The 22,310-nt window shown below is 37.3% G+C and overlaps 1 protein-coding gene across 2 annotated transcripts; it reads left to right on the top strand.

The window, feature by feature from the left end:
- The first annotated feature begins 4,740 nt into the window (after positions 1–4,740).
- vstm4b (V-set and transmembrane domain containing 4b) lies at positions 4,741–21,716 on the top strand. Of its 2 annotated transcripts, XM_084136030.1 has the most exons (8): positions 4,741–4,946; positions 6,475–6,873; positions 14,229–14,282; positions 17,809–17,916; positions 18,037–18,070; positions 20,854–20,975; positions 21,059–21,123; positions 21,243–21,716. In XM_084136030.1, exons 1-8 carry the CDS (start codon positions 4,895–4,897, stop codon positions 21,366–21,368), a joined length of 960 nt encoding a protein of 319 aa, XP_083992156.1. In that variant the 5' UTR covers positions 4,741–4,894; the 3' UTR covers positions 21,369–21,716. The 2 variants fall into 2 exon arrangements, with proteins under 2 accessions (XP_083992156.1, XP_083992157.1); XM_084136031.1 differs by lacking the exon at positions 17,809–17,916 and having other exon boundaries at positions 4,780–4,946.
- The last annotated feature ends 594 nt before the right edge of the window (positions 21,717–22,310 follow it).

Genomic DNA, 22,310 nt, shown 5'->3' with positions numbered 1-22,310 from the left:
ATTTAGAAATTGACAAGAATGCAGTCAAATTTTACAAATAAAATAATTTATTGTCTTATTTTTTAATAAAGATCATATGGAACTGGTAATATTATTAAATAAAGCTAATAAATGTATTCATCCAAGTGCAGTGGATGCATCCAACGTGCATTTGACTCACCGCTTGTATTCGTGTTTTATTGATGTAATAAATACATCATCAGCTGGCACGTCAGGTGAATAATGAAATGCGTCGTGACTGGTGTAAAAAAAATTTAAACTCTTTTTACAATAGTGTAAAAAGACAGGAATTTTGACCATGTAATCATTCGGTCGACTGTGGTGCGCGCCGATAATGAAAAGTGACAATAGCCTAACCGGCAGATTGTAGACGGTATAGTTTTCTTATTCCCAGCGAAATAACAAAACAACCTGTCTTTAACGTCTTGATCGACCGGGATACAACAACTCTCCTGGCCTCCCTCTCCTTCTTTTCATGGCGCTTCTGGTGCCCTGATTTATGTTTTCTTTTCCCCGAAATTTTCAGTCAGTTAGTCGCCTGCTCTTCCACCAAGTTCATCGTTAACTTCAGGACCTGCCGCCTCAACTCTGATTGGTTCTGTTCACGAGCTGGGGTGGGACTTAAAATCTTATTGGGTCCATCTGATGTTTGTCACTGACTGAATAATTAATAAATACTTTAGATCGGACTAAACCATTTTTAGGGAGGTAAGAGAAGCAGATATTTGGAAAAAATATTTAACCATATTGCATGTTTTTGTGGTTTTCATTTAAATCTCAGGCATACAACTAATATAAATATTATAATTGTTCATACAACAGGGGCCTATATAGTATAACTGCTGGATTTTGTGGGGTCCTCTGGGCAGCGGGGGCCCCTATAATTGTCACCACCTTTCACCCCACTAGCGACGGCCCTGGTTACGTCACAACTGTTTCCAAATGTTTTGACATTTCAATGGTTCGCCACTAGGGGCCGATGATCTCAGTGAACCCATGAAACAGTGTCTATGCCGTTTTTACCTGATCTCGGATCAGTTTCATAAACTTGTACATTTGTAATGACACATTTGTATAATAAAAAAGTAAGTGCAGTAGTTAATTGTCTCTTATTGGCCTGACTATCCATTCCCTCCATAAAACACAAAAACAAGCCCTACAAATTAATAAAATAACGCATAGGCCTGTTATACAGACACGTCATATTTAATGGTATTTGATGATTTGTTGATTCGATGTAATAGACTGAACTTTTTATGCATGTTTGGGCTGAGTTTTCATTGCATTTACACGGACCAGTGTTTCGAGGGCTTCAAAACTGTGAATCATTTTGCAAAACAATTGGTTTCGAAAAGCTTTGTTTCTCCCTTCACTAAGAACCACACAGAAATGACCTACACATTACATAACCTTTAACACCGAAGACACCAGACAAAGAACTGAACAGAGGGTTTGAATACACAAACTAAACGAAACACAGGTGGACACAAGGAAACTAGCCCATACAACAAGGAACACTAAAACTACACCAAAACAGAACAAAAACATTACATTAATATTACTTCAAGGCAACATAATAATCTGATATATTTTAACTAAGGATTATCAACTCGACTACTCTCTTACAGATTGCTTGTTGGTGACACGTGTAAATGGACAGGACTCTTCCAGTGATGAACCAGGTAAAAGAGTAAAGAAACTCACAATCCAAACCATGTAAAACCCATTTAGCGTTGAAAACCGTTTTAATTAGATTATGTTTTCTTCCCCTGAGCTTCAGAAATAAAATATGCTGTCATAGGAGCAGGGATTGGCCTTTTCTTCTCCATCTGTTTTCTGCTATTGAAAATCTACATAATCAGAAAGCAGATGCTGGACAACGAATCATCAGGTAAGTGCTTTCCTAGAAATCTGATTCAAATATTAAAGCTTTTAATCAAAAGGACAAAATATTAATCATTAACATTTTAACATTTTTTTTAAAGAAGTATCAATAAGAAGAGCATCTTCACGGTAAGAATATTGTTATATGCATTTTACACTATATGATGAAAGTTTGGTGTGGAAGTGAATCTCATACAATGATGACCTCTATTCTATAGGGTCGTTGATATGGAAAGCAGGAGGGAATGAAATCTCTTCCGAGGATGAATTAATATTCTGATATTAAGCTCAGAGAACACAATCTAATATGTCAATTTATGACTGATTTTATACTGATTTATTTATTAAATCAAATTCAGCAGATCAGCGTCATTGCTCTGCCTTCATTAATCTTTTGTGCTTTTTACACTTTGAGAGCCATAATTGCATTTACATGAATAAAATGTTTATATTTGCAGGATATAAATGAACTGTTAATATAGCGTATGTATAAAAAGCACAAAAGATTTAAGCACGTTTGTCATTTCATTTGAGGTAGAAAACCTATTGGTTTTTACTGTTTTATGACTTTTTGCCTGTGTTGTGTGACAATCAAATCACATTTATGTGTAATCAAACATGACTGTATTTGTAATTTAGTCAATAAAAAATTAACAGCTCCTTCCAGACCAGTCGAATGAGTCTGAATTAGAGTCATTTATCTTTATTAAAATGCATGCTGTGACAGATGCCTGAGGCTGTTATGGACCCTAAACACACACACACACACACACACACACACACACACACACACACACACACGCACGCACGCTCGCACACACACACACATACTGTACACTCACACAAACACACACACAAATACATACTGTACACACACACACACACACATTTGTTTCACTATATTAGTGAGGACATTGCATAGACTTACATTTTTTTGGATTTCATATCAGGTTAATGATGTTAAGACATAACTCAACCTCTGACCCCTAAACCTACCCATAACAGAAACATATGCAAAACACATGATTTCATGATTTAAAGGAAAACATGCTTTGGGTGATTTACAAGCCTTTTGAACTAAAGAGGGCACGTAAAATATCCTCAATAGTCATAATATGTTGTCATAATATTTCAGTATACAAGTGTCACTTTTGAGTCTTGCATTTGTTTTCTTCTAATCGTTACACTCAATTTAATTACAATATAAAAATCCACAGTCTTGCAACTCATGATTTTGTATGTACACAAGCAGAATAGTGCAGAATCTCATTTCATTTTACATAACATTTCTTTATATATATATATAAAGCTTTTTTCTAAAAAAAAAAAAAAAAAAAAAATCCTAAAACTTCATTTTCATTTTAAATCTCAGGTTTTCAATGTGGAGGCTTTTTTTTAACTGTATCATACAATGTCTCACTTTATCCAGAGGAGGGCACTGTTGTTGCACAACTGTTTGCACTATTAGCTGAAAAACAGTACATATTTAACTATATATAACTATTTCATTTTCAAACATCTTGATGAGACAACTATATCTACACACAGTAGTGGCCAAAAGTGATATTTGCACAGTATCCACTTTGAATGACACTTCCGGTTCAAAATACTATCAAAATATGAGTAGCCTATGTTATATTGGGAAGAATTATATACAAAACTTGGTTAGGGTATTAAAAATTAAAAAACTCCAGCATATAATTAAATGTGGCTTTATCATGTACCGTATTGTGTGTATTATCGTAACATGCAAGCACACATTGACTACAATGTAATCATTTATTAATATTTTGCAAGTTCTCTCGTTTTTGATTACAGCAGCTATTCTCCTATCGACTTATAAATCTTTGCGCATGTGTCGTGCTTAACTTCTTTCCAATCCTCCTTAAGTTCTGAAGGCTTCAAAATGCTGAGCATGAACACTTCCATTGCATGCGTGTTGTGTTTGGGATCATTATCGTGCAGGAAAATACACATTTGATTTCCAAACAGATCCTTCAGCAGGATTCCCAAATATTGGTCTACATTCAAAGTACAAGCAACTTTGTAGATCCTTCCAACACCTTCTGCAGACCTCTGCGTCCTCAATACCATTATGGCGCATGCATTTGGTATTAAAACACTCTAGTCGTCTCCTACGAACATACCTGACATCATTCAATGCAAGGTTGTTAAATTTTGACTCTTCGGACTGCAGAACACAACTCCAATCCTTATGTTCTTCGGCAAATGCAAAGGTGTTTTTTTGCAGTAGACAAAACTAATAAATGGTTTCTTTACTAGTACACAACCTCTCAATCCAGCCTCTTACGGTTCGAGATGAATCGGACGTCTCTTCCAGGTCTTAAGGTGTTTTTGAGGTGGTTCCACATTCAGGAGATTTTCATCCTCCTGTCAAAATGCTCACTAGTCTTCCTTGACCTGCCACACTTCACATTGAGCATATAGGGCTAACACTGTGCTTTAACATTATTCTGAGGACATTGTGACCATTTACATCCTACACATGAGCAATATCCAAAACAACATTAAAAGCAGATTTAGCCATTTCAACAATATCCTTCTTGACAGCTTCCATCGGGCCATTTTCATGACAAATTATATAATTGAAACGTGAAATGCATGGATTAGTTTTACACTCCAGCCACAACTTACAACATGCATAGATACTACTATTAAGAACCATTACTTTCCTTGAATTCCTTAAAGTTTCTTGAAGCCAATAAAGAACCTGAGTATGAGATGTTTCACTGGCAGTAAACCTTGTTTGTAACTTTCTCCAACTAAAACTGGATGTCCACCTTCTGAAGAGGAAATGACATCGCCTTCATTGAGTGTGGTGTGTGTAAGTCCTGTACAAAGGGGGAGGATAGAGGGTGTACACTAAGTAAAAACAGAGCGTGTCCTGTCTCGGGTTACACAGAAGAGAGAGAAAAAGAGTAGAGGAATTCATAGGCAGTTTTTGTGAAGAGATTGAACTGGAGTTGCATGGAGCCCATCGGACTGGAGAATGAAGATCTCTGCAGTGGTGACAGCTCTCCTGACTAAACTCCTCTTTGGAAGTAAGTGCAGTCGGTTTGATTTTAACATGTGATCACCAGTGATTGTTCAGCCTAGGTGTTGCAAGTGACTGCAAACTGTTTGTGCATCTAATGCATGTTTCTTTTTAATGTTCATGTGTTTTTGTGGTTCTGAGAGTTTGAATATAAAGCTGAAGGTCATCATACAGACAGACTAGATGTGGTCTGTGTATTGTCCCAATCAGCCAAGCTGACATATGCACAATATAAACGCCTCAATATAAATGCTAGGAAAGTATGAAGTTTCAACTGTTCATTTGTTTGTTTTTTTCCTGGTAATTCACTTCGGCTATGAGTATGCTGTGGTTTCTGACTCCTCCTTCACAAGTATATAAGGAACATCCTCACTTTTTGTTACTTAAATCATATCTCTGTGTGTGTGTGTGTGTGTGTGTGTGTGTGTGTGTGTGTGTGTGTGTGTGTGTGTGTGTGCGCGTCACTTTGAGTTTATAAATAACACAACATCCTCAGAAAGAACTGACACACCAGGTTGTTTTCTTCCTTAAAAAATGCTTACTGTCCATGGAAAATTGTGATTGTGACAGATTGTGTAGAAGTATGTTTACATCTATTTATAACTTTATATTTATAAAGTCCATATTCAGATTTACATAACTAAACTTATAAAGTATACATTATAGAACTTATGTCTGTATATTATGGTTTTATATACAGTAATTATTTCCAGTTTGTACATTTTCACAAAATGATGCTTGGGGAACTGACCTCAAACACCACAATAAAATGTGGTGGGGATGCGGGGGTGGGGGTGGGGGGGGGGTATTTTTTTCATACTTTCCACAAAAATATGAAGCAGCACAACTTTTTTTTTTTTTTTTTACAAATAACATTTAGAAATGTTTCTTGAGTAGCAAATCAGCATGATTTCTGAAGGATCATGTGACACTAAAGACAAGTAATGATGTTAAAATTCAGCTTTGATCACAAGAATAAACTGCATTTTACAATATATTCACATAGAAAACAGTTATTTTAAATTGTAAAAATATTTCACAATGTTACTGGGGGTTTTTTCTGTTTTTTTGATCACGTAAATGCAGTCTAGGTGGGCATAAAAGGCTTATGTCAAAAACATTAACAAATATTATCGACCCCAAACTTTCGAAAACCAGTATAGATACAGTATATATATATATATATATATATATATATATATATATATATATATATACTGTATATATATGAATTTGTGGCGATGTCTGTCTGAGATCCACCCAAGTAATGTTCTCCAGATGGTCTGTCAAAAAGTCTCATTAAGCAGAAGCAACAGGGTCTGGAAAGGCTCTCAGTTTTAATATCCCAGCATGCATTGCTTTACAATGCTCTTTAAAGCCTCAAACAAATTGCTGGCTTACACGACGTAAACGCTGAATAAAAAAACAAAAAACTTGTGTTTAATAATTTTTCATCCAGTTAGCAGTCGTTTTTCTTGAACATTGCGCCTCCATGAAATGTTGCATCTCTCTCATCAATGTCATATAATTTCCAGATGTGTGCTGGGCCATCAACGTCACAGTAACTCCCTCTCCGTTCACGGTGGTGACTGAGGGGGGGAACGTCACCCTGTCCTGTCAGGTGAGCCCGCGGCGCCGGCCCGCGAGTCTGCCTGTGGTGCGCTGGATGTTTCAGCCGGAGTCGGGCCGAGAGGAGCTGCTGGTGGCCCGGGTCAACATGCAGAGGGCCAAGTTTTACGGAAACTACACCAAGAGCTTCCACAAGCCCAAAATGAAACTCACAGTGGTGAAACACGGCAAGATATACAACCTCCTCATCGTGAACATCAGCGAGCAGGACAGGGGTCTTTACAGCTGCAGGGTGCAGGAGTTTAAGAAGCAGCGGGAACGATGGAAAGCTTTGACCAACGGCTCGGCCTCGACGCAGCTCAGAGGTTTGTCTAACGCACAGCACGGTTTAGTGATGGGAAAAAAAAAATACGCTTCAATTGCTTCGCAAAATGCTTCACTGTTTCAAACTCCTCAAAACGCCACAGGCTGGTGGGTCAGTATGGTGTAAATGCAACAAAAGCCCAAATCATGCATTAAAAACACCTTTTAGAAACCAATTGCAAATGTTGAGCATATAGAAGCAATTAAAGGGGTGGTTGATTATGATTTAATGATTATGATAACTTTAGTTAGTGTGTAATGTTGCTGTTTGAGCATAAACAACATCTGCAAAGTTACAACGCTCAAAGTTCAAAGCAAAGGGAGATATTTGCTTTTACAGAAATCGCTTTTTAAGGACTACAACAAACGGCTGGTAGAGACTACACAACATTCCTCACGGGTTGAACATAAAAGGCTAAAAGTTTTTGAAATTTTCAGTGCATGTGTGTGTGACACAAAAAGGACATGAGCTCTTGAAGCTCCGCCCCCTGTGCCGGGAGCAGCAGCTCATTTGCATTTAAAGGGTCCTACACAAAAACGGTGCGTTTTTGCTCACCCTCAAAAAGTGACAATTTTAACATGCTATATAAAAATATCTGTGGGGTATTTTCAGCTAAAACTTCACATACACACTCTGGGGACATCAGAGACTTATTTTACATCTTGTGAAAAGGGCATTATACCACCCCTTTAACAAATCATCAAATACCACTAAATATGAAGTGTGTGTATAATAGGAGTTATTTTATTATTGTGTTGTTTGATTTATGGAGAGCTTGGTTAATAACTACTCTCTGTGTCATTAAAAAAAATCTACAAATTTAGACACTGATATGCGCGCAGATCATCATCCCTTAAGTGGGATGAACTATTGACATTTCTAAACGTTTCGAAACCGTTATGACGAAACGAAGCCTCCTGAAATCACATGACTTTTGCTGTTTAATTCACCGAATCTATTTTTCATAAAGGCTTTGAAGCTTCACAAAAGCACCCATCACTAGCACTATTCCATATGCTGTTGTGACTTTTCGTTGAGAGTTTCTCTCATCTAGACTCTTAAATTGTCTCGAGGTTTGAAAAATCTGTCAAAACACTCACCGCATAAGCGACATGTCGAGAAACTGTTTTGGGGTTGTATGTGTTAGATTTTCCATTAAAAACATGTGGAAATGTGATCTAATATTTATGCGCTATATATCTGTCTTTTGGCCGTCTGGGGTTGACAGAAACAAAGTGAACACTGGCGTAGTGACAGCCAAACGCTATTGACACTGGCTGAAGAGTGGAGTTTTCCTTTACTAACTTACAGACACACAGAGGATGGAGAGACTGCTGTCGCTCTCGGGATCCAAGACTAAATAAGTCCAGACATATTTTTAATGTATAAAGGGGTTCACAGCAAAGCAGCAAGAGTCATAAAAGGCGAAGAGAAAAACCAGGTCAGGAACAGATCAGAGTTTCCCCAAAAAGGGGCACTGGTGCTCACTGTGGGTGGCCGTCGCATGGCCTACTTAAACACATCAGGAATCAACATGGGATGTTTGTGGCTTTTAGTGCATGTGTGTTATCTACATGTGAGTGTACTGCCAAACATCTGCAGTCTTTCCCTTCAGGTAAAACTAACAAAAACTATGGCTGACTCTACTCTGAACAAAGGGATGTATCAATTTGTTTTTGGTCGAATCGCCTCTGACAAGTAACAAATCCAAATATAGCTGCAAGCAGCAATTATCGGGGCCAAGCGCAAGCAGATGACAGGATATGCCATCATGGCTGAAGGTGTCAGACCAACTGCAACAATGAGCAATTAAAGACATTTAAAGAGGATTTTAGGCGAAATCGCTGTAAAATCACATAAACAGTAATACAAAATATGATTTAATTGATTATCACTTTCGACCACAGTTACGAAACTGATGTGATGTGGTCAGAGAGAAGTGACAATGACACATACAAAGTTTGGTGTCAATATGTCAAGGCATTGCAGAGATAAAGCCTGAATAGTCCTTTTGGCATCATGCCTCAACTTTGCTGCTGCGCTATACGAAAACGGTTTCGTCTATCGACACGAAATCCATAACTTTTAGTCAGCACGGTCTGGAGATGATACGATTCGATTTTGGTGAAAATCGGACAAACGGTCTAGGAGGAGTTCGAAAAAGTAGGTTTTGAATGAAAATCAAGATGGCGGACAGGAAGTTCGGCCAAATAAGGTAAACTTGGTATCTATGTTCTCGGCTTGACCCAAGGAATCTATTAAGACCAGTGGCATTTCAATAGCCAGATTTATTCAAAAGTTATTAGCTTTTATGTAAATTTTGTTATAACTTTTGACCACTAGGAGGCGCTGTCTCGAAACTTCTCACGCTACTTCAAGGCATTGTGCTGATGACCCATACCAATTTTCGTAACAATCCGTTAATGCGTTCTTAAAATACAGCATTTTAGCACAAAATTCAAAATGGCTGACAGCAAAAATGGCTAATCTGGGAAAATTGGATATAAATCGACTCAGCATGACGCCCTGAATCTAACAAGACCAAATTTATGATTTTTGGACAAACTGTTCAGAAGTTATAAGAAAAGAAATCTATTTTTCATATCTCCGGACCAGTAGGTGGTGCTGTGCCGAAACGCAGCATGTTGCCTCAGGTCATGCTTGTGATGACATGGACCAAGTGTGGTCTGAATCCAATAAAGCGTTGCGGAGATACAGCCTTATGTCTGTTTTCGCAAGCGCTACGTAAAATTTGTTCGAGGGTTTATCGAAAACGGTTTGGAGAATCAACTTGAATTCCATAACTTTTTGTCAGCATGGTCTGGAGATGATCTGGTTAAATTTTCGTGAAAATCGGAGTAACGGCCTAGGAGGAGTTCGAAAAAGTAGGTTTTTCGGAAAATTCAAAATGGCGGAAAAATTTTCATGACGGAAAATTACGTCATATGGTGCAATCGAATCGTACTGAGCCAAGGAATAAGAGGAAAAAGAATTTTGTTTCTAGCCCTTGTGGTTCAAAAGTTATTAGCATAAACATGAGTGCAACTTTGGACAGCTGGTGGCGCTAGAGGGAATGAATTGCAGACTCCAAATTTGCTATGCTGATAGTTCAGACTCTCCTCTATCAGTGTGCCAAATTTTATAACTTTCCCGCAAGCGGTTCTATGGGCTGCCATAGACTCCCAGTCAGAAAAATGAAGAATAATAATAATAATAGGAACGGGAACAGATACAATAGGTGCCTACGCACCTTCGGTGCTTGGCCCCTAATAAAGGCTCATTGGAAAAACATGCCTCTACCCACATTTCTGCAGAAAAACATACCTATGCAAACAATTCACTGCAATTCCCTGCTGAAATGAACACTAGTAGCAGTAAAACGTCAATTTTTACACAAATTATGACTACAAGGGCGAATTATCGATTGATATTGAGACTTATTTTTCGTGTGGATCACTTTTACCATAGTACATGACTTGTAAACTAACACATTTTGACATTAGCATCACATCAGCAGCTCCATATGTTTGGCTTTTCTCACATAAGCCGCGTTTCCACCGAAATTACCCGGAACAATTTGTCCCAGGAACTTTGTTTCCTCCAGACCTGTTGCTGTCTGCGTTTCCACCGTGGTCTAAAGTACCATGAAGATTAGCCAACTTAGTCCGGTGGCGTAGGACTGCACACTACTTTATAGTTCCCACTGTATTTCATCCTCTGAATTTAAGCTTAATAAAGCCTGAAGCTCGTCGTCGGTCCATCTGTCCTATTTTTTAAACTCCATTGTTGATTTGAATAGCAAACAACTGTTACTGCACGCTCCGCAACAGATGGTGGTTGAAATAAAATGCTGCGTGGAGTCAACCAATCAAAATGCAGCATGAACTCAACCAATCAGCATGTTCAGCGCCCAAGTCCCACCCCTGAAAGTTCCTGAACTTTGAAAAAGTACTACCTCGCAAGCAGGGACTTTCGGAGGGAGAAATATTTACCCGGAACTTCATTTAGACCCTGATTCCTGCGGTGGAAACACACAGAGTACCACCACAAAGTCCCTATTTCCTGTAGCCTGGAAAAATCTGAAAGATTAAGTGTCTGGCATTGAGTAATGCAAATCGCCCAACTCGAGGAGCGGCACCAAGCAAGCATTCGAAAATCTCACTGCACGCAACTGGATACAACTACGACCAATCACAAGCGGAGCTAACTGGTAGATTAGAATCTTGCCGTATCCGGTCAGCAAAACAGCAAAAACGTCCTTCTTGCAAAGGAACGATTCGAGCGCCGTCTTCTGTTCCTCTTTTAGATAAAAAGCCAAGTCTAACTCGTTCATTGTAGCGGCCAAAGCCGTTTCAAACAGCTGGTGTTCATCCATAGCCATCTTGCAATGTTTACTAATGACTTTGACATCACAGCGCTGTTGTCTTCTGTTTAGCTCGCCTCTGGCCCGCCTATATTAGATAACCTGATGTGATTGGTGCAGCTCGGCTACAAGGGCATATTAAACGAGCATCATTACTCGACGCCAGAATAACTTGCTGAGCAAATTCAAATTGTGCTCTCGCGAGAACTCTGGATTTCCAGGGTATAGTTCCTGGGGAAGCTATAGTAAACTTGCCCGGTCGCTCACCTGCTACAGCATCGCACTCGGGATTTGAAGCGCTCGGGTACGAATCCCATGAAATTCACGATATATGAGCTCAAAGACTTGTAGACGCAGCTGAAATGCATGGTTGCTTCAGCAAATGCCTTTGCATCTCATGTTTGCTTTTGTTAATGCTGTCGGATAGGTTTATTGTCGGGTATAGACAGTGTAAGTACAGAAATGGAGCTCGTCAAGCCATTTCATGGGCTATTAAAAGTGTAAAAAAAATATTATTTTTCAAATATTATTCAAAAGTATTAATATAAAAAACTATATATTAGTCTGACAAAGGGTTTTTTTCTTTAAGTGCATGTAAAAATACACTTTCAAGTCGAAACGAAATGAAGTTTTCAATTTAACTGCTGTAATCTGGCGAGAGAAACAGGATATTTTATCCATCAGGAACTCACTGTTAGTAATTACTTAGTATGGAACAATTATATACTTCAGTTGATACATAGCTTTAACTAAACTCAATTTAAATGATAATTTGTGTTTTTGATTTTAGGTCATCCAACCATATAAGTGAGGTAGTCCCAAAACCAGGCCATACCACTAAGCTCAAAACGCTCTGTTCCTAACACAATCACATTTTCCACTGAGAGTATTTGCAAGGAGAGCCACTGAGTGTCTCTGCCATGAGGGAGGATGTGGTGCAGATTTAAATACACACTAGCACAGAGAAAGCAGGGAATACTGACCGTGTTTCTGGGGTCGACAACAATAGCGAGACGCTTTGTATGAATCTTGTCAGCACGTGTTGCAAATCAATAAAGCCTTTAAGGCTGTCCCTGTGGAAAAGCCTAGATTTGAAGTAAATGGGTTGTATTTTTAAACATTTTTGCTGTGCACATCTTTATTTCCAATGCTAAAATGGCAATGCTGAATAAAAGGCACGCCAACCATTAAGGCTTAGTTGTCATGAGTAAATGTCACAGAATGTGATCATTCATATTGCAGAGACAAAGGAAGATGTTAAATTCCCTACTTTTTTAAACTCTTTCATATATTCACTGCTTCTTTTCATAGTTGAATGTGTTGTGGTCGTGCAATGAAATCATTAATGTCAATTGATGCAGCTGCTCTATTGAAACATGCATCTCTATTCATGCATCTGTGAGGTCTTCAACTGTACAGCGACATTAGTCTTTAGTAAACCACTGAAGATTTTGTATCTGGCTCTTATTTTGTCCAGATATAAGCCATGACTCAATAGAGCTTTTGTCCCTCCCCAGTTCAGTCAGGCATGAGCAAGGGCTCCAAAAATAAGCACATTTCTGCAAGAGCCATGAATAGAGAAATAAATAGTAGTCCGTGCGCAAGCAGAAAAAGCAGAAGACATTTGCAGCGTGGTTAATAAGAACGCATATAGCCAACTGGAAATGGTGTGCATGTTCTATTCTAATTTTGTGACAAACTCTACATAGAAGATTCCACATACTTTCATGCAGTTCCTTACACAATAATATGTCATGACTTCAAAACACTTTTCCCATAGTGCATGGTTTGTAAACTAACGCATCTGCCTTTTCTCACATAGTAAACATGCTCGGTTGCTCAGCTGGTACAGCACTACTCTCGTGATGTGAAGCGCTTGGTACGAGTCTCGGTACGAGTCATGATAAGAGTTGAAGAAGCAAGATAATGACATGGTTGCTTCAGAAAGAGTGCTTTTATCTCTTCTGTGTTATTTTCAAACGCTATACAGTGATATTTACTGGACATTTTATTTGTATTTCCACGATACATACACCATAAAAAATGATTCAGTTATAAATAAAACATTATTGTATGTTGCATGTTTTACAATACTATTTCAGTCTTTCTACTTCAAAATTCAATGCGTTTTTTGCAGTTTCTTTGCAATTAATTTTAAAATATGAGTGAAAATTGTTTTAAAAAAAATCTTACTCCATTTTTTTATTTTCAGTGTTCCAACGTAATAAAACTGGCAGATTCATGTTTTTCTGTTTTGAATTAAACTGAACATGCTTGTAGCGCCACTCATTCGTTATATCTCTTTTAAAGTATCGTGTAATGTGCAAAAAGCAATGTATTATCATTTTGCAAAAATGTCGCCAGTCACAATTTTTCCAATGGGCCTGAGTTTAGTTTATGAATGTAATGATACAGTTAAAAAAAAATCATGTTTTATAGAATATTTGTTTCCATAATATTTTTTTTTACGAATGCGGTAACTATAAACATTTCTTAACTTAAACTTCTGCTTAAATTACATTAAACTGACTTAAAAATGAGTTGTATACTTGTATAACTTATAAAAAAAAACTTATTAAAGCAATGTAAAAATATATTTTGTCATAACTTATTGATCATATAATTTTTTACAGTGCAGAACACACAGGATCAATTCAACTCATTTGATTCAAGCGAGTCAAATGAGCTCTTTAGTGGTCTGTTGCACACCCAGAAATGTGGCTAAACGTCCTCAGTAGCCGAGGTGGCTGTGTTTGTCCGGCCTGCGAGTCTTTCTGTCGTCAGCTGCCGTGGTTATGAGTATTTCAGGGCATCACAGTGGGTGTTAGCCACCATGAGCCAGGACCATATCCAGAGAGAGGGAAAGCCTCGCTGCTGTCATCCCACACACATCTTCCCCTGCAATTTACTTGATTTAACTGCTTGTTTCATGTAATTATGAAGGTCTGGAGCCACAGTGATGAGTGTGCAATTCTCTCTTCTTCCTCTCGCAGTCCATGTTCTCCCAGCCGGTAGACCAAAGCAGGAACTGTGGAGTCTGTTTGAAGGTAAGCCACAAAACTATGTTCAGACATATTCTCTTGGACCAAATTTTTTTTAAATAAAATACCTCACTAAACACGTTCTTTCGGATGCAGCAAATAATCTAATAGAAATGGAAGGATTGACAGCTTTTCTTAATGGGATAGTTCACGCAAAAATATTTTTTTCCCATATGTCTCTTTTCCATATGAAAGTGTATGGGTCCTTTAAGCTCCAAAATCACAAAATAAAATGACAACATGCACTACGCTCCAAATCTTGATGTGACAGCTGTGAAGAAGAAGGGAAAAAAAACTTAACGAAAAACAGAAATTCACAAAATTATTGGTACCACTTTAGAATAATGATCTGTCATTAAAGGAATAGTTCAACCCAAAAAAATTAATATTCTGTCATTACTCACACTCATGTCGTTCCAAGCCTGTTTGACTTTATTTCTTCTGACAAACACAAAGGAAGATATTTTTGAAGAATGTTGGACAACATTCAGATTTGAAGAACAACATTCCTCAAAATATCTCCCTTTGTGTTTGTCAGAAGAAAGGAAATGCATACAGGTTTGAAATTATATAAAGGGTGAGTAAAAAATGATAGAATTTTTCATCTCTTTTACCCTTTCACATATAATAACACACTCTAGCTGAGCCACCGGCATTTTGTTATTTTAGATGGTATCAGCTTACTATTTCAATGGCAATGCATCAATAGCACTGTATGACTGATGTATCGGTTTTAATAATTTTTTCCTTTTTTATTAGAAAATAATCACAAACTTAAATATATTGTGAAATATCTGATATAATGTGTAAGTAAATACTCAAATACGTGCAAGTAAATGTTTTTTTGTCATTTAAACACCTTTATAATGATTATGTTAGTTAATTCATATATCACGCGATAGGCGCCGCCATGTTTGCGCTGCATTGATGAGAATCAACATGTAAATTCCTCCACTTCTTCTGAAAAACATAAAGTAAGTGACCAGTGAACTGGGAGAAGAATAGAATATACTTTATAGTTACCTACCTAAATGTGTCTGACGTGAACAAAATATGTAATCAAAGTAGCCTATTTTTGATAGGATTATTATTGCCGCTTCCATCAACATCAATGTGCATTTTGCTAGCTATAAATGTTTTTTATTCTAGTACCTATCAGTATTTAAATGACTGAAACCTAAAATAAACATTATGTGGCTGTTGAAAACACTGAACAGCTATAACGTATGACAAGTTTAAGGACGTCTCTGGTTCAGAGCAAAAGCAGATTTGAATTTAGCAGTACAATAACACATGAGTTGAGTCTTTTTGTTTGTTTTCTTTATATATTTCATGCATTTTGAATCACATGTATGTCAATTTATACTAAAGTATATCTAAAGCCCTATTCGGACTGGATTAGTTTAACATGGAGAGGTGGGGAAGTTATTATTACCAGAGCCTCTCTGTGATTTTAGTCCCGCCTGAATGTGCCATATCAGTAATCATTACGGACAGTGTCAGTAAAGATTACAGCGACTTTTATCTTCTGTAAAAAGGTCAGGGAAAATAACCTCAGCTAATACTAATCCCGTGCGAATAGACCCGCTGTAAATATGTACGTAAATATTCCGTCATTTCCTGTTTTCTGCGATTTTTCAAGTATGGAGCCGCTTGAAAAAGCATTCAGTTGCGTTCTAGACGCTGGGACGAGTCTGTGGCAAAACTCAAGTGTTTTCCACACACCATTCAGAACAAAAAGAAGGCCGAAAGCACTTGTTAGAGGCACAAACTTTCTTTTAGCTTTAGGCAAGTGCCTATTACCAACAGAATCCAATCAGAATTTAATGAATAAATCGTTCAATCAGACCTAACTTTTATATTTAGGTTATATATAGGGACAACCCTTTTAGACCATGTGCCGGGAGCGCCGACTATTTTTCCCGTCGTTAAACTAGCAATAGTGGATTCAGACACGTCCTAATTGCTCTTGTGCCGTGCGCTTTAGACCATGCGCTTAGATCGTTAAAATAGGGCCCAGTGACTTACTCGTTAAGCCAATGATTTGCCGCCACTAATGAATGTACTAATGAATGTACTAATTCATTAGTACAATTGCATTTTTGCTGAGGGACTAAGGGACTAAGATTGAATGCTGTTTTTGTGTTCGGTCATGATTGTAACATTTATAAATAGTCTATTAAAGGTATAGTGGAGGATCTTCCCGAATTTTAGAAAAGAACTGCCCTCTCCACTTTTTGAAAAAATGCACATGCGCAACACTCAACCTGCTCCCAAGAGGGAACGCCTATTAAACGTGTGCACGAGAGAGCATGCACGAGCCTAGTTCTCCTCGTGCACACTCTGTTTACAAGTTGCTGTCGGCATGGCTCATACAAGCCTACTTTCCAAAAGAAGATTTGCACTTTTTCCACTATGTCAGACTCGCCATCGCTAATCATAGCTTACATTAACTTTTACTAGCAGTGATTTTAAATGGATTTCTCCAAATAGCATGCCAAACTTTACCTGTCGAGTAGAAACTTTGCGACTGAGGCATCAGTGGGAAGCCCAACCTGTGCTTTTAGCGCACGCCAGCGTGTGAAATATTCTCCCAAAAACACTCTGGTCTTGTTTCTTTCTTCAGAGGCCTTTCTCTTCTTGTCATACAATTCGTAGACACTTTTTCTCTTGCGACCCTCAGACATTTTGAAAAAACCCGGTGAGAACGGCGAGCTTCAATGAATGGCTGAAACCGTAGCTCACCACACATAATACACCTGAAAGTGCGCATGCGCAGAAAGCGAAAACTACGACGAGCACGTACGACGGCCTTACGTAAACATATCACCAGAATGATTGACAACTAGGAGGACCAATAGTCTTGATGATCCACCCGGAAAAAGAAAATCCTCCACTATACCTTTAAGAGCAAAATATGAGATAAAGTATCTGAGATAAAGTAATTACAGTCGCATTGCACAATGTTTTTGTCTGTCTTTTTTTTCTTTGAAACAGGCACTGTTTCTGCACTGGTGTGATCATATGCATCAAATGCATCAACTTCAGTTACAATCAGTTATAATCAGTATGGAATAGCGAATTTAGGACTGACATAGTTCCTTAATAGGTCACCAATTTCTGATAGGGAAACTTCTACAAATGCATATGCATTTTGCAAAAATAACCCTGTCCAAGCCTTTCAGCGCTAATTTTTCACTGCATGTCTTCAGTAAATTCTGAGTCTGAGTTTTTTTTTAACACCAAAAGAGGGTTTGCGCTGGAGCAAAAGTAAATCTAAAATAGTAAATTTGCCCTACTCCTGTTTAGAGAAGATTGGTAAGAAAAAAGAAAACACTGATGAAAGACGCAAGGTAAATGACAGAATTTTTACTTTAGGTGAAATTTAGTTTTTTTTTCTCTTTTTTTGCTCTTTATTGCCAGGATAATACAAAAAGGTTACACAGAATGTTGTTATATAGGCACTGCTGTGTCTTTCTGCGCAGTGAACGTACAGTATGCATGTATTTCGACTGTTTCCCTTGTGTTTCAGATGTGTATCTGTGTGCTGTGCTGGTGTGTTGTGTTGGGCTCTTGTGCATGTGCATGTTCACTATAGCTGTGAGCTGTCAGTATCTGCAGAGGAAGAGACGATTAAAAGGTAGGATTCTTGCTGTTGTTGATATAAAACCGTCTGATAAACAATTAATGTGCATGTTAATGATGCTCCTCATCATACAATCTGCTCATTGACATTTTTTCATATGCTCCTTTTTGTTAGAAAACTATCATTTGGTCAAGAGCCCACAAAACAGGTGAGAAAATATGAAAAAATGAGTCAAGTCAAATGTATTTGTGTAGTGCTTTTCTCAACACAGGCAACTTTACAGAAAATCATGATGTCAATATCTTCATGCCTTATAGTTGCATATAGCAGAATAGAGCTGGCCAATAATATAGTTTACATTTTGAGACGATATAACCAATCACGCAGTTATAGATACATATATATAGTACATATTACCCTACGAGAGTTGCTGTATGCGGAAAAAGTTGGACATGCTTATATATCCAACTTTATATAGAGAGCTGTTAAGACAGTTTACAATACAAACAATCACACAGCTGAGATTTGCTATATAGAATATATTGCTTTACAACTGTATTTATGCAGGTAAAAGACAAAATACAGGAAAAATGGGAACAAAACGTCCGTAAAACAAATAACAATAAAAAGCATCTGCCAATGGGGTGAAAAAAAGAAACAAATTTTCCTTTTAACCCTCTGAGGTCTGAGCTGTTTTCTGGGCCCTGGAGGTGTTCTGACATGCTCTGACATTTCTGGTTATTTCTGTTACTTCTGACATTTTCATGGCTAAAGTCTAATTACACTGTATTCAGCACAAACTCTGCTACAATAATATATCAGCAGCATGTATGTAAAAGTTTGTAGTTTTGAGATAATGACATTTATGCGTGGTTTTTGAAAATACAAAAAAAAATTCTCACTGAAATAAGGCCATGAAACCCATACTGATTATTTCTTCACAAGACTTTTGAAAATTGTATGACGTAGCCTAGAATATTTGCTGCAAAACTATGTGAAAATCACCCTGACTGCTCATTCAGATAAGACAATATATTGATTTAAAAATTTTACGACGTGTTTTGTGTGAAAAAGCCTTATGCGAGAGCTCATTAATATGTAAGCTTTTCTCACCTGAGAAAGACAAAGAACCTCCCCTAACGGCCCTATTAGGAGCTATCAGGCCCCTATCATTCTGAGCAACCTTGCACAATACTGTAAATGAGGAGATTTAAAAAAGAATGGCTTTTAAATTGTTTGGATTTATTTACAACACAACATAATCCAAAGATACACAACAAATGCCAAAAAAGCACTTCAAAGACAGAGACCTTTGTGCCATTCCTAAAAACACTGTACATACCTTTCATTTCCAAGATTTTCACTTTACCATGTTCACGTACTGAGACTCATGTGAATGTTGAAGTCCTCAGTGGCATCTGGGACCTGAAAAAAAAAAAAAGTGAACATACTGATATCAAGAGAAAGGCCTGCACGATTTTGGAAATAAATATTAGATTTTTCTGGTTAAAATTGCTTTTTAAAATTCCTTTTTAAAATTCACAGAATACACACACACACACACGTTTCCAAGGATATATAATATAATGAACACCAGGTTTGTTGTGCCTTGTAGGCATAAGGTATATGCGCAGTGCGGATAAAATAATAATAACAATAAATAACCTATAGCAGCCTATAAATCTTCCAAAAGATTTCAGTAACAACTAAGCTAGAGAAAAATATATTGATTATCATGTTACTTCAAATGTTTCCATCCGTTATGATGATATGAAATGAGATAATAATAAAAACATGAAGCCGTTTGGTGCGTTTTGCTTTCATCCAAAATATGATACATTCAAACGCGATCGCTTGCAAAATATGATACATTCAAACGCGATCGCTTGCAAAATATGATACATTCAAACGCGATCACTCTCAAATATAAAACATTATGGTTACCATAAACATATCTATGTTTGAGCAGATATCCACAAACACAGTAAACACGGGTCTAAATATTATAATATTCCCCATATATCTAGCAACAGTTCAGCTGCAACGTGACATTTATGCAACAATAACAAACTAGGCTATGTAAGAATTTCTTACCTTATCTTTCTTGTCTTCAAATCGCGTTCTTCTTCTTCTGAGGTAGCCTAAATCCAATGTAAGCTCAGGCACGTCTTTCAAACTCGACGAAAAGTGAAGTGAAGTGTTTTGTTGTTGAGGTAACGAGCGCGTTCGCGTTCCATGTGGAGATTTGCATGTGAATATCTTTTGCGCGAGTAGGCGTGGCCAAATTAACTGTAATGAGCAAGCGTTTGAGAAGCTGGACATCTTGTTGGTTTTATACAAATTACTTAAACAGAGAATATTTGTTTTCGTTTTGAATCCGATCATTTAAAAGTACACACTTAAATGTTTATAAAGGTATATGGCTCATAAATGTGTGACAAGTATTCGCTGAGTTTTGTTTCAGTTTATAGACGTGCTCAAGAAAAAAAAGTTCACCGCGACGGAGAGGCAGAACGCACACCCTGTTTATTTTCTTTATTTTACAAAAGCACAATGTTTTGATTTGATTGTAAGTGGACACATACAAAAGGAGAAATATCACAGATTCTTTTTTTATATTTCTTTTTTCTGTATGACCATAAATGATGGAGTAATTTAAGTTTATAGTGCTACAATGTGGAGAAAATCCGGCAAAACGCGTCGGCGCGTTTGTCGACCTCAGAGGGTTAATATTACGTTTATTTTTCTTATCCCATTGGCAGATATTTTTTCTTGTTTTCAAGTATAAACTCAATACCTGAAGTCATTTTGCTTTGTATCTTGTTTTAAGAATGTTATACTCAATAAGAGTTTTTCTTTTGCAGTGTAGGATATACTATATATCCAACTTACTCTATCGCTGGGTGATAATATAGTTTAGATTTTCTATGAGATAAAAATGGAGGAGGACAACCTTCCCCAGAAACTGAGAGTGTGTCCGTGTGTGTCCAGTTCAGGGGAGACGGTCACTAGTGTGGTCAGTCTGTCTCCAGCTCTTCCCAAGAAGGTGAGAAAGTACAAGAAAAATAAAAGTGTTGAGCAGCCAGATGTGCCACCAGAGATACCGGCTAAAGGTAGAGTACAATTACTGACCTCTATATATCACTGAAGTGCATACTGTAAACCTCAGTTTAATAACTACAATATTACATCTCAGCCCCTATTGCAGACAAAATGCGAAAGCCAAAGCTTTTAAAACCTCAGCCCAGAAAAGTGGTTTTGGTAAGTTACTTTTATGAAATACGCAGAAGTTTGTTATTTGTATTGCAAAACTGCCAAATGTTGTATTAAATATTTTATATGCGAGCTGTAACTCCTCTAGTGTTTTCCCGTCCCAACAGCCCAAAATTGCAGAGGAGAGCCTGACGTATGCCGAGCTTGAACTGATAAAGCCACTGCCTGAAGTCAAAGCATCAAAGACAGGAACGGTGTACGCGCAGATCTTCTTTGAGGACAAGCCTGTGTAGCTTTACATTTTCTTGTAACATTATTTATAATAACACAATGTTGATTTTTTTTATCTCATCCTTTTTTTTAATACATGCAACCTCTGGTGGTGAACTGTACATATTGTATATGTATATTCTTTTTTTTCCTTTTTTTTTCATATTTTGATGTTTTATCTGTGATACAAGTTTAATATTTAGCAAATCTAAAATACACATGAAATTATTTGTCATCTGAAAACTGCAAACAGTAACTAAAAAGGTGTATAAAAGCCAAGTAGTCTTGAGGGGGAAAAAATTCTGTTCATGAAAAACCGTTCTGTTCTTTTTTTAACCACTGCCACAAAAAAAAAAAAAAAAAAAACTAAACTACTAATGTTACCCATTTAAATTTGCTGCAAATTGGACTCCTATATGTTAATAAACTAATAATTTTAAGGACATTTGCACAAAACACTTTGACACAAAGTTTGACACACTTTAGCCACAAAAAATCATCTCAGGAATAGTCTGGGTTCATTACAAATTCATCTCTATGCACATCTTCTGTGTCCTGCAGTTGATGTATTTTTGCTTATATTAAAGTGCCCTATTATGCTATTTTAAAGGTTGTTCCTATAATAGGTTTACATGCATCCAACAAAACACTTTAATTTTCTCATAATATATATTGCAGCATTTGCTCTTTTCTCACATGTCTGAAACGCTTCTATAAAGGATTCGGTCTCTTTAAACCCCTCCTTTCCGAGAGCCTGCTCTGCTCTGATTGGTCAGAAGGCCCAGTCTGCTGTGATTGGTCGACTGCCAACAGCACGCTTTGGATACCAAACGCTCATTTGAATTTCAGCTCTTCCTCAGCACTTTGTACAAAATTATACAAACAGTAACAGTGGTGTCGGTTTTACGTATCAATCTCATCCTTTAGAAGTGCATCAAAGTGGATTTGCTTTGGCAGCAGAAAAC

Source organism: Abramis brama, assembly GCF_963993115.1.
Source record: "Abramis brama genome assembly, chromosome: 14".
Taxonomy (NCBI): domain Eukaryota; kingdom Metazoa; phylum Chordata; class Actinopteri; order Cypriniformes; family Leuciscidae; genus Abramis; species Abramis brama.
Note: the sequence above shows the minus strand (reverse complement) of the source record. Positions and strands in the feature narration are given on the sequence as shown.